The sequence below is a fragment of the Globicephala melas genome, chromosome 19 (assembly GCF_963455315.2).
Source record: "Globicephala melas chromosome 19, mGloMel1.2, whole genome shotgun sequence".
Classification (NCBI taxonomy): Eukaryota; Metazoa; Chordata; class Mammalia; order Artiodactyla; family Delphinidae; genus Globicephala; species Globicephala melas.
In genome coordinates, this window is record NC_083332.1 from 38,104 (window position 1) to 50,263 (window position 12,160).

Sequence of the window (12,160 nt, forward strand, 5' to 3'; positions counted from 1 at the left end):
CATCCTCTTTCAGACGCCGGCCGGTACCCAGGGTTGCCCTGGAAACCGCCCGCACGGCCCACTGGTTACCATGAAGACGCCCGGGCCCGCCTACCGCCCACGAGCGCAAAAAAAAAAAAAAAAAACTGTCATCGCGCCGCGCACGCGCGCGGAGGACTGGCTGACCTCCTCCCGGACAGGAGCCGGCCGAGCCTCTCTCCAAGGCGAAAGTGGGAGAGGCTCCCTTGCGGTCCTGAGGGCGGTGGAAGGGGTGGCCGGGTCTCCACAGGGGGTTGCCATGGAGACAGGGGCTGACGGCGTCCTAGCGAGGGCCGTGATTGGTGCAGAGCCCTGCTAATCCCCGGAAGCCCCGTAGAGAATTCAGGGAGACTTGGTGGCGGCATGCGCGGTTGGGAAGGCGGTGCGGCCGCCCGTTACCCCCTGAGAAGCTTGCTCGCGTCGACGGGCGCCTGGACGCCTGGATTTGAGGCTGGGAGCGCGGGAAGACGCGGCCCGGAGTGTGACCCGATCGTTGCGAACAACGCTGCCCCGGGGCACAGCGGGAGGAGGGTGGAAACTGAGGCGAGGGTGGGGGACGGGCAAGGCGGCGCTTCCGGCTGGTGCGTGGAGCGTTCTGGGAGACATAGTCCGGCCGGGGAGGGAAGGTCGGCGAGTGCGCATGCTCAGGAGCGCGGAGCGGCCCGCTGAGCGCGGAGGTGAGGGCGGGGGCCCCTCAACCGGGAAGGTTCGGGCGGGGACGGGGGCGGCGGCCCAGCGGGATCGGGAGCGTAGGACAGGGGCCTGGGTGTCCCCCGTGGCCGGGGCCAGCGCTGTCGCGCGCGGCTCGTCAATCACTGCGCGTTGCCACGGCGACAGAATCTGGAGTCCCCGCCCCCAGTTGCCATGGCGGCACCCGGACCTGTCCCGGCTCCCTAAAGCAGAAGGTGCCCGCCCAGGCTTCTGGTAAATGTAGTTCAGGGAGCTCCGCAGGGCCGGCCAGATTACGGAGGCCCAGCCGTCTCCTGGGGTTTCAGGTTGACTTGGAACCTTGAGGAGCGAAGGTTAGACCCACGGGATCAGGCGGCCCTCGAAATCCAATCCACTTCCTTAATAAACTCAGATCTCTCTACAAAGGTTGCACTGTACCTCCAGTTGCATAAGGAGCAGCGCGAGTGTGGTGGGGGTGGGGGAAACGGAGGTTCACAGTGGCACAGCGACAAGCCGAGGTTACGTGGCAAATAGGCTGGGCAGAATCTCCGACTTTCCTTGCAGGCTCCGAGTCCAGTGGTCTTGGCTCCTTTGTAGCTCCCCTCTGAAAACTCCCCTGTTACCTCCTAGTCCCACCTAAATCAGGAAACGGAGGAGATAGTGGGGCATTGCGTGTTGTGACAAGTCGGGCTCAGAGAACGGGGCTGAATGGGGGGAGAATGGTGTCTGGGTGCTGGGCCATACAGGTGACCTTGCACAGGTGTGGGGTGGGGCAGGTGCAGTCAGGCTGCGCTGTGAAACCGCGCTGGGAGGGGAGTGGTCTGAGAGACAAGGCGGGAGACTGGACGCTGCAGTGATAGACTGGCGTTGGTGGGGGAGGGGTGGTAGTGGTGTAGATGCCTAGGCAGTGGATGTTGTAGGTGGCATTCACCTGGTAGAGAGAGGGATGCAGAGCAGGGGTTAGGTGGTGCATGTAGAAGAAGCATGGGCTTTGGGGGAGAGACGAGGTGCCTTCTGGGCCTAAGAAGCAGCCCAGGAACAGGGGGCTACCAGAGACTCTGCACAGGCCCAGCTAGAGAGGCTCACCGAGGGCTCACCAGCCCCACGGCTCCTTGGTACGGGACTGCCTCTGTGCCTCAGTTTCCTCATCCTCCTTCCACTTGGCAGGTCTCGGGATTCAACAGCACAGCATCCAGTAGGCTCTCAATAAGCATTTGTCACCACTGTCCTCATCGCAGCAGCCTCATCCCATTCCTCCCCCAGGGAGAGACACTGGCCTCAGAGCTCCAGCCTGGTCTTTCCAATGAGGCCCACAGCTCTGGGCTCCCCGGGCCACGCACCCCCAGAAGATGAGGGGCCCATCACGGTGAAGCTGGAGGAGTCTGAGGAGGAGGGTGAAGCCGCCCCATGGGATCCCGGCCCAGAGGCTGCACGACAGCGTTTCCGGCACTTCCACTATGAGGAGGCAGTGGGTCCCCGCGAGGCGCTGGCCCGGCTCCGTGAACTCTGCCGCCAGTGGCTGCGGCCTGAGGTGCACTCCAAGGAGCAGATGCTGGAGCTGCTGGTGCTGGAGCAGTTCCTGGGCGCGCTGCCCCCCGAGATCCAGGCCCGCGTGCGGGGACAGCAGCCAGGCAGCCCTGAGGAGGCCGCTGCCCTGGTCGAGGGCCTGCGCCGGGAGCCAGGAGGGCCCCGGAGATGGGTGAGTCAGTGGCCCTGGGGTCGGGGCTGGAACAGTATGCATCTCCGCCTCTTCCTGGGAGGTGCTATGCTCAGCCAGACACTGGCCCCTTGTGGTTTGGAAGTGGTCACCTGCAGCAGACCCTGTGTGAGGGCAGACGGGGTTCCAGGGCCAGCATCACTGGCCCATCCCTCCATCACCTAGAGGCATGGACAAGGGATGCAGGGTGGGGAGAGAGGGTGGGTGTCAGCAGCAGGAGAGCAACTGCAGGTGGTCCCTTTGCTCCTTGCTCTGTCCCTGGTGGACATGGGTCCTTAGAGGACCTAGTCAGTCAGGACCCCTGGGGTCCCAAGATAGGGTGGATGCCCATGAACTCCCTACCTGAGCTCCTTATGGTGGGGGGCACCTCCCCAGGTCACAGTCCAGGTGCAAGGCCAGGAGGTGCTATCAGAGAAGATGGAGCCCTCCGACTTCCAGCCCCTCCCTCAAATCACACCTCGGACTCCAGAACCTGGACTTGAGATGCCCCGTGGGGCCACACAGGAGTCGTCACTGGGCCTATGGGTGAAAGAGGAGCCTGGGGTTACAGAGGATCCAGGTGAGGGTAGGTAACGTGCCCATGCATTGGCGGTCCCCACATCCCGCCCAGCCAGTGGCCGTCATTATCCCTCGCGTGCCAAGCCCAACTGTCACCACTGTGGTTCCTTCCATGTTCTCAGCTGGCATGGAGCTGACTATTGGGGTTTCCTGGTGTGGGAGGCATGTGGGGTTCACTCCCTGAGGAGATCCATTGGGGGACATTAGCCGATTGCTCGAGAGCAGACAGAAGGCTGGAGTATGGGTGGGCACAGCGGAGGGAGGACCCCAAAGTGCTGGGGAGCATTCCCTTCTCTCATCCGCCTCCCAGACAAGTGTCAGACATGCCCACCCACACTCTCTGCCATTCCTGTGTGGACACTTAGAGCCCCCTTGACATGCCCAGCCCCAAGTCTACACCCGGCTCTTGCCCCATCTGGACCCCAGCACCTGGCACACCACTGAAGAGGGCAGCAGGGTGGGGAGCCCCTGGAGCTGCCTGACCCCACCCTTCCTCTCCAGAGCTTCTGGACTCTGGGCCTCTAACCAACCCCCAGGAGGCCACTTCCACTGTCCTACCTGAGGAGGCCCAGGTGAGCCCCTGCTCTGGGAGCCTCAGTGGGTGGGGGTTGGGTAGGTCCCTCCCTGGGCCTAGCCAGACACAGGCGAGCAGTGACCACTGTGGTTTCAGGGCTGTGGCGTGGCGCTGGACCAGGCCTCTCCCCATAGTGAGACTGGGCCTGAGGGGTCCTCATGGACGGAGCACCCTGAGGCCCTGTGGCAGGAGGAAGCTGGGAGCATCTTCTCCCCGGGTGAGTTATATGGGGCCCTCCACACGGGCAGCACCACCCCGGACCATCCCACTCCTGGCCCTGCTCAGATGGGCCCCTTACTCCGGCATTCCCCGAGCTCCTCCATCGCCTGCAGCATTCAACCTGCTTTAGCATCTCCTGCCCGCGAGAGCCAAGCCCCCCACTAACCTCATGGCCCCTCCAGCTGCTGCTCCCCGCCCCCAGTAAAACCTCCTGAGAGCAGGACTTGTGCTCCCCATGTCCGCTCCCAGCCCCGGCACCCTGGATGGCCCCCGGGTTCTGGGCTTGCATCCCACTGATTGGGGGGCGGGGCAGAGAGGGACAGCAGTCAGTACACAGGGTAGGCAGACAGGGGGGACCTTGACACAGGGTGGGGACTGGGCAAGACAGAGCGGTTCCCTGCTCTCAGGCCAGATGCCCTGTGCTGTCCACCTCAGCCACGCAGCCTACAATGGTCTGCCGTCGGCCAGGCTCCCTGTTCCCTGGACCCCTTCTCTACGTTGGTTTACTCCCTCGTTATTTATTTTATTTTTTTGGCTGCGTTGGGTCTTCGTTCCTGCGTGCGGGCTTTCTCTAGTTGCGGCAAGCGGGAGCTGCTCTTTGTTGCTGTGGGCGGGCTTCTCATTGCAGAGGCTTCTCTTGTTGCGGAGCACGGGCTCTAGGCACATGGGCTTCAGTAGTTATAGCACGCGGGCTCAGTAGTTGTGGTCCGCGGGCTCTAGAGCGCAGGCTGAGTAGCTGTGGCACACGGGCATCGTTGCTCCGTAGCATGTGCATCTTCCCGGACCAGGGATCAAACCCGTGTCCCCTGCATTGGCAAGCGGATTCTTAACCACTGTGCCACCCGGGAAGTCCCACCCCCTTGTTCTGGTGAACCTTCCTGTGAACTCTGGTGTGGGAAGTAAAGTTCTGAGCTATGGTCCATATCTGAAACACATTCGTATTACACTGAATTTTGGCTGAAGAATTCTTTTTATTAACTCTCTCTCAAAACATTTTTTTTTTAATTGCTGTGAAACCGGGTCAAAACATTTTTTAGCACCACTGTTGGTGAGCCCTTAAAATTTGAAATTCACATTTCTCAGTTGTGGGAAACTGGCTTGCATTGTTTCTTTGATTTCCTTCCCCTCCATTGTTCTGTTCTCTTGTTTCTGGAATGCCTGTTACTTGGTTATTGGACTCTAGGACAGATCCTCCAATGTTCTGGTCACTGCGATTTCCCCATCCCTTTCTTTCTGCTCTATTTTCCAGAAAATGTCTTCAGTTATAGCCTCCAGACCCTCCTTTGAGATTTGCATATCTGCTAGCAGAGTTTTAATTTCCAGGAGTGTCTTCTTTCCCTGATCGTTCATTTTTCTTAACCACTTTCTGTTATTCTTACAGTTGTAACATCTTTCCTTATTTCTCTGAGGATAACGATAACTTGTTTTTTAAGCTTTCTTCTCCCAGTGTGGTCTCTGGTCCCTCTGGCAGCTCTGAGCAGATGGGTGAGGGTCTTATCGGCCAGGACAACAAATCAGGGCTGGAAGGGGAGGGTGAGGGGTTCACTCCCCAAGGAGACTCACTTCTTGGGAAACGTGAGTGGGTGGGTGGAGCATGAGTGGATGCCACTGAAGCAGTCGTAGGGCAGTCTGGCTGGGCTGCTTGAAGGTACCCCTGCTGTGAGGATCTTCAGTTCTCTCCTCTGAGTGTTCTAAGAAGGCACTCCTAGCCTCTTGCCAGCATCCCGGGAGAGAGGCTAGCGTCGCGGCGCCCAGTGTGACTTCCCTTAACTCCCTTGACTCCCTCAGGGTCCTCTCCCGCCCTCAACCCAGCCCTTTGCCAGGAAGCGAGAGGAGGTCCAAAAGTCACAGCTACAGCACTGCCCACCGCTTCCTCAGAATTCTGTGCAGACAGACCCAGGGCTGTTCCCTGCAGTAGCCCTGCCCAGCTTCAGCTTCAGCTTCTGAAACAGCTTCCCCAGCCCGCCCAGTGCCCCTGCCCCTTCACCTGCGTGGCCAGAGGTACCTGGTACCTCCAGCTCCTGAACTTTTCAACGTCTGCGGTAAAACGGGTTGATTTCTTTCAGTCTTCCCCACTGCTGACTTACTATTCGCCTTCTCCAGTCTGCTGTACAGTTACCATTTGCCCATTTTGCTTTCCAGAGTAGAAAATATCAGGGATTTGTTTGTTTCCTCTCTTCTTCTCTTCATCCCTGTAGATTGTATGCCTTGAAAGAATAAAACAAAACCTTTATGGTGGTTTTTAATGTTGTTGCACAATGAAACAAATTTAAATAGATACCATTATTCCCCAGAAGTCCCCATTTGCTGTTTTTTATCAACAAGGATCCAAACTCATTCTTTTTTCATAGCGTCCTTGTTTTGTGGATACTGATCCATCCTTTGAGAATTTGCAAGTACCTTATGTTATTTCCGGCCTTGTTAGTTAGCTTGGTTTCCTTGGGTGTGAATGCTCCCACTGGGTGCACGTGGACAGCCTGCCCTGCTCAGCTCTGGGGGCTTCTTGTTTGTCCCTGCCCTAAGCATCATCCTGGGTGAGGGACTGCCACAGGGTCCATCATAACTCAACTGGAAGGCTCATCTGGGCCCCTAGCCATTCAGTGGAGATACCTCTGCAGCCTCAATGAAAGCAAAAGGTCCATGGATGGACTGGGCTCACCCAGGCTATGTCCTCAACCCCCAACTTCATGACAGAGCCTGGCTCTCATCCTCAGTCTCCACAGCCTTGGCACTGTAGAGCACCATGCACCAGGCTCTGGATTCCTGAATCTCACCGTCCTTTCTTGCTTTGGCGCTGCCCCACGTATTTTGAAAGCTCTTTTCTTATGTTCTGTCTGTCAGTTGCGCATGTTGAAGCTGAGAGAGTAGCATGTGATACATGCCCCTTCTGCTGTTTCAGTCTTCAGCTGGCTGGCCAGGCTTGCCTCATGCTGTGTAGCTGACACCCCAGCCTGGACCTGCTTCTCTCAGCCCACAGCCCCACAGTCTCTCTGCTCTCTCCAGCCACACCGGCAGTTCCACCCCAGGCTCCTCGGCGGGTTCTTTCTCTGCGGCCCCATTCTTTCCTCAGGCTGTACTCTTCCCCAGACAACCACAGCTCACCTCAGCCACCTTGGCCTCCCCATAAGGTCTCCTGGCTGCTCCCCTTGCCCTCAACCGAACATCTTCTGTGCAGCCAGTGCTTTTATCAGGAGAACAGTTTGAATTGCTAGGACATTCACGTGTTAGAAAATTCAGAAAGCACAAGGGAGTATACAGTGGAATGCCCCTCTCCTGCCTGTATCACATGGTCCTGCACCCCAACAGCCAACATCACCGGTTTTTTGTGCGTACTTCCAGAAAGATTCTCTGCATAGAAGAACAAACACAAATTCAGGTGCATACTCATTTCCCGTTTTTAAAACTACACGTGGATGCTTAATCTTCACACTGTTCCACGCCTGACATTTTTCGTGCATCTTCCCGCTTGAACACACAGCAGCGAGCGCCCTCCTCTTTGGACAGCTGCATAGAGCCCACTGGGGCTCACCGTGGACACACCTGTTTATCCATCCAGGCCCCTACTGACATTCCTTTGGGTTACTTTTCAGTGAGAACTGAGAAACCTCCTACACCGACCATTTCACACAGGGGGAACACAACTGGTGGAGAAGTACCTAGACGTGGAACTGTTGGATCAGAGGGTGGGAAATTGGACATTCTGATGCCCTTTGCCACACTAGCTTCTGTTTATGCTGGCGAGCGGTGCACACGAATGCTTGGGTTCCTGGAGTTAGGCTGTGGAAACGGTAACGAGCACGGCCCTAATACGCACTTTGCTTCCTAGGAGGGGCCTGAGCATATTTTACGGAATTTAAGCATCCGTGACATTTCCTTTCTTTTCCTGCCCTTTCCCCACGTTTGTCAGGTTGTCCGTCTTTCTTGTTGATTGACCGGCGCACCTTACTCTGGTTACTTAGTCCCTTGCCTCTGGAGAGTTCTCAGTTTGTCATTCGTCTTTTGACTCGGAGGGTTTTTGCTGTGCACAGATGATTTCCTTTGACACAGTATAATTTTTCTGAGTTTTCTTTGGCATCTGATAGGTCTTCTGTCACCTACTGAAGCCCTCGCTAGTCTCCCAGTCTCCTTGCTTTAACTTCCTTCTTCTCCGTTGCCTGTGCTCACATCGCCTCCCTTCCCCAACATCTAATGATGGAGTGCTCACAGCGTGGCTGGAACCTGCTCCTTTTATCCGCAGACACCCACCACTGTCTGATCACATGCAGGCCCAGGACTCCATAGGCCATGTACACACCACGGCACCCGTGTTCACCTTTCCCGGCAGACTGGGCCCGACTCCTGTGCCCCACAGCCTGTGCGTGCCCTCTGTCCCTCGGGAGTCCCGTGGCATCTCAAGGAAGGCACGGCAGACAAAAGTCCTGGTTGCCTGCATTCCCTGCCTCTGTCCCCTGCCCTATTCCCTTCCTGTTGGCTCCACTTCCAGCCTCCCTCAGACCCACCCACAGCTCTGCATTTGTGGAAACCATCATCACCCACCCGGACAGTGCAAGGGCCACCTGCCCCACCTTTGCCCTACAGCCCTTCCAGAAAGGCGGTTTTTACAAACTTAAGTCAGACCTGGAAAGCCTGTCCCCAGCTTTTCAGTCTTCCACCTCCTGCAAGGGTCTGTCCTATTGTCACCTCCTTAGGGAAGCCTGCACAGATACAACCCCTGCCCCTGCCCACGTCACTTCTGTCTGCCTCCTTGGTCAGTTTCAGGTCGCTCTAGTTCGCACCGTTTCTGCAGGGCTGGAGTGGCTCTGGGCACAAGTGGGTTCTCTGTCATGAATGAGTGGATCCCCTTCTGCAATGCAGGGTTTACACTCCAGATGGACAGCATCTCTGCTGGCCCAGACACTGTGAGCCCCCACATCCACCTCCCCTGGGACCTCGGCGTGGCCAGCCTCACGGGCCGACTCGAGTCACCCTCCCTCGAAGGTGGCTTCTCACACGCGCTGATGCTCTCCAGCGACCCGGGAGGTGAGCAGGACCCCACGTACGATCCCCGCCAGGGCGTGGGCCCCGGGCTGGCCGCCGCTCGCTGGCGTGCCGCCAGGGGCCGGAGCCGGGGTCGAGGTCGCCCCAGCACAGGCGCCGGAGCCGTGCGAGGTGGCCGCTGCGACGTGTGCGGGAAGGTGTTCAGCCAACGCAGCAACCTGCTGAGGCACCAGAAGATACACACGGGAGAGCGGCCGTTCGTGTGCGGCGAATGCGGCCGCAGCTTCAGCCGCAGCTCGCACCTGCTGCGCCATCAGCTCACGCACACCGAGGAGCGGCCGTTCGTGTGCGGCGACTGCGGCCAAGGCTTCGTACGCAGCGCGCGCCTGGAGGAGCACCGGCGCGTGCACACGGGCGAGCAGCCCTTCCGCTGCGCCGAGTGCGGCCAGAGCTTCCGGCAGCGCTCCAACCTGCTGCAGCACCAGCGTATCCACGGCGACCCCCCGGGCCCCGGCGCGGCACCCCCGGCGCCTCCTGGCGCGCCGGAGCCCCCAGGCCCCTTCCCGTGCAGCGAGTGCCGCGAGAGCTTCGCACGGCGCGCCGTGCTGCTGGAGCACCAGGCGGTGCACACAGGCGACAAGTCTTTCGGCTGCGTGGAGTGCGGCGAGCGCTTCGGCCGCCGTTCGGTGTTGCTGCAGCACCGGCGCGTGCACAGCGGCGAGCGGCCCTTCGCCTGCGCTGAGTGCGGCCAGAGCTTCCGGCAGCGCTCCAACCTCACGCAGCACCGGCGCATCCACACGGGCGAGCGGCCCTTCGCCTGCGCGGAGTGCGGCAAGGCCTTCCGCCAGCGGCCGACGCTCACGCAGCACCTGCGCGTGCACACGGGGGAAAAGCCCTTCGCCTGCCCTGAGTGCGGCCAGCGCTTCAGCCAGCGTCTGAAGCTCACTCGCCATCAGCGGACGCACACCGGCGAGAAGCCCTACCACTGCAGCGAGTGTGGCCTGGGCTTCACGCAAGTCTCGCGGCTCACCGAGCACCAGCGCATCCACACAGGCGAGCGGCCCTTCGCCTGCCCGGAGTGCGGCCAGAGCTTCCGGCAGCACGCCAACCTCACGCAGCACCGGCGCATCCACACGGGCGAGCGGCCGTACGCATGCCCCGAGTGCGGCAAAGCCTTCCGCCAGCGGCCCACGCTCACGCAGCATCTGCGCACCCACCGGCGCGAGAAGCCCTTTGCCTGCCAGGACTGTGGCCGCTGCTTCCACCAGAGCACCAAGCTCATCCAGCATCAGCGCGTCCACAGTGCAGAGTAGCCAGCGCGCGCTGCACCCCCTCTCCGCCCTCACCTCGTTCCTTCGTGCGGGGGGGGGGGCAGGGGGGGGCTGCAGAACACCTACCTCGCGGGGATGCTGTGAGGCCTGTGATCACGTGGGTACAAGCCAGCCCTCTTAGGGCCCGGTGCCCAGTAGGTGCTCAATAAACAGTACACGGAACCTGCGTCTGGGTCTGCACCAATTCAGTTCCTCCCCACTTGCCTGGGTCCCTCTCTGCCCACCCCACAGGTCCACCACTTTCTTTGCAACCACATGATTCCTGTAAGAGCCAGAGCCCCCTGCAGATGTGGCCCCTAGCAGAGCCTGGCCACATCTGTGGGGTGCCCTCCTTGCACCACGGCTCCTGTACTATTTGCCCATGTTCCCTTCGACCCACACGTCTGCCGGCCAAGCCAACTGCCAGATGAGGACGTGGACTGGCAGCCAGTATCATCAGGTGCTGAAGTATCAAACTGGTGTCCAGCATGCCAGAGCCGGCCTGAGGATATGTATTTATGAAACTTTAAACCTAGGGAGCCATTTCTTAGGTGTAAAAGCTACAAGGCTTTACCTGGGAATCCATATTCTTTAAAGGCTTTCCTCTGTTCCCCGCAGACTCCAGCCAGTCCGAGACCCGCAGGTGGCTGCAAGCCCCAGGCCAGTTCCCCAGCCCTCTGGTGATCGTTGCCATCATGCGCCATTCTCCTCCCTCCCTGGCCCCACGCACAGCCCCTAAGGGCTCCCGCACAGTGGGAGGTATCTATCGTGTGTTCAGTAACTAGTCACAGGAAGCACAGCTGGCAGCGGCTTTCATGAAGATGGACAGATACTGCCAGTTCCAGTTCAGTGTCCTGCAGACTTGAGGGCCGGTGTCTCTGGAACCCTCCAACCTCTTCCTGTGCCACTGCTTCTTTTGCCCCATCTTCCCCTTCCATCCTATTGTTCAGGCCTTGACACAGTCCCCCATTCCACCCATGGGTGCTGTAAGTGCCAGAGACAATGGAGAAAGGCAGTTCCAAAGAGGGCATCTTCATGCAGCAGGGTCTGGCTTGGGACTTAAACCCCACTCTAGGAGGGTGTCAGCCTGCCCTTGGCCTAGAGGTTCCAGAACAGCCCTTCTAGGCCTGTATGTCCAAGCTTCTTCCAGAAGTGCAGCTGGACTCGCCCCTGCCACTTTGAGTGACCCTGATCCCCTCAAGACTTGGGCCCTGGTATCAGGGAAAGACAAGCCAGCCCGGGCCAGAGGCTTCCTACAGACATGCTAGAGAAGGCATGCTCCCTGCCTCAGCCCCCCTTCCTCCCCTCCCCCATTCCTCTCTTTTCCCCACCTCCCCGCTAGTCTAGCCCTAGCCAAGACCAGAGCCACTCTGGCATCTACTGCGTCTGGCAAAGTCAGCAGCCCCCCCATGCAGGGGCACTCCTGTGTGGCACAGTCAGGGGTGGGGCGTCCCCGGACCCTCTGACAGCACTCACGGTTCTCTCTGATCACAAAGGGGATTCTAGGAAACCTGGTCTAGAATCTGTAGAATCAGAGGGGAGAGGAAGGCAGGGAGGGGCTGGGAGAATCAGATCAGGGAAGGCACATGAATGAACACTGAGGTAGCCAGTGGTCTCAGGTTGGAGGAATGTTGCCGGAACTTTATAAATCCTGTAACATGGCTTATATATATATATATATTTTTTTACAATTTGTATGACTTTTATAATCTGAAACAAAGAAAACAAGAAAGCTCTCATCTTTGATCATCTTCGTGTTAATCATGAAGGGAAATCTATGCAGACACAACTACATAAAAACATGAAATTCCACACAGGAAAAATTACAGCAAACATGAAAAGCATGGAGACATCCGGCCAGGGCCCCACACCCGAAGCCTTGAGAAGTCCATGGACCCACCTGCCAAAACAACCCTCTGAGAAGAAGTCAACATGAACAGCTATGTGAGGGCCACCCATGAAAGGTCATTTCTGCAGCTGGTCAGGCACACCTTTGCAATCCAGTCATGTGGCTGCAGGTCGAGAACCCAAGTGTTACCATACTATCATCAAGGGCTGAGGGCTTGGACAGAATGACCACTTCGCCCCACTTGGCCAGAGCCATATGAGGAACCCAGG

General features: G+C 58.6%; 1 protein-coding gene across 7 annotated transcripts; it reads left to right on the top strand.

Moving 5' to 3' along the window:
- The first annotated feature begins 188 nt into the window (after positions 1-188).
- Positions 189-10,248, top strand: LOC115848039 (myeloid zinc finger 1). Of its 7 annotated transcripts, none has more exons than XM_060289042.1 (6): positions 189-695; positions 1,855-2,386; positions 2,780-2,969; positions 3,464-3,534; positions 3,633-3,753; positions 8,508-10,248. In XM_060289042.1, the coding sequence occupies exons 2-6, from the start codon at positions 1,991-1,993 to the stop codon at positions 10,043-10,045; spliced, it is 2,316 nt and encodes a 771-aa protein (XP_060145025.1). In that variant the 5' UTR covers positions 189-695; positions 1,855-1,990; the 3' UTR covers positions 10,046-10,248. The 7 variants fall into 7 exon arrangements, with proteins under 7 accessions (XP_060145025.1, XP_060145029.1, XP_060145028.1 ...); XM_060289046.2 differs by having other exon boundaries at positions 2,780-2,963; XM_060289045.2 differs by having other exon boundaries at positions 1,951-2,386.
- Positions 10,249-12,160: the final 1,912 nt, after the last annotated feature.

Bases quoted from the DNA above. Each gene is read 5' to 3' on its own strand.
- LOC115848039 (XM_060289042.1), top strand. From the start codon at position 1,991: ATGAGGCCCACAGCTCTGGGCTCCCCGGGCCACGCACCCCCAGAAGAT. The intron at 2,387-2,779 runs GTGAGTCAGTGG...GCACCTCCCCAG, and splicing joins CAGGAGGGCCCCGGAGATGG to GTCACAGTCCAGGTGCAAGG. The intron at 3,754-8,507 runs GTGAGTTATATG...CTCCTTGGTCAG, and splicing joins TGGGAGCATCTTCTCCCCGG to TTTCAGGTCGCTCTAGTTCG.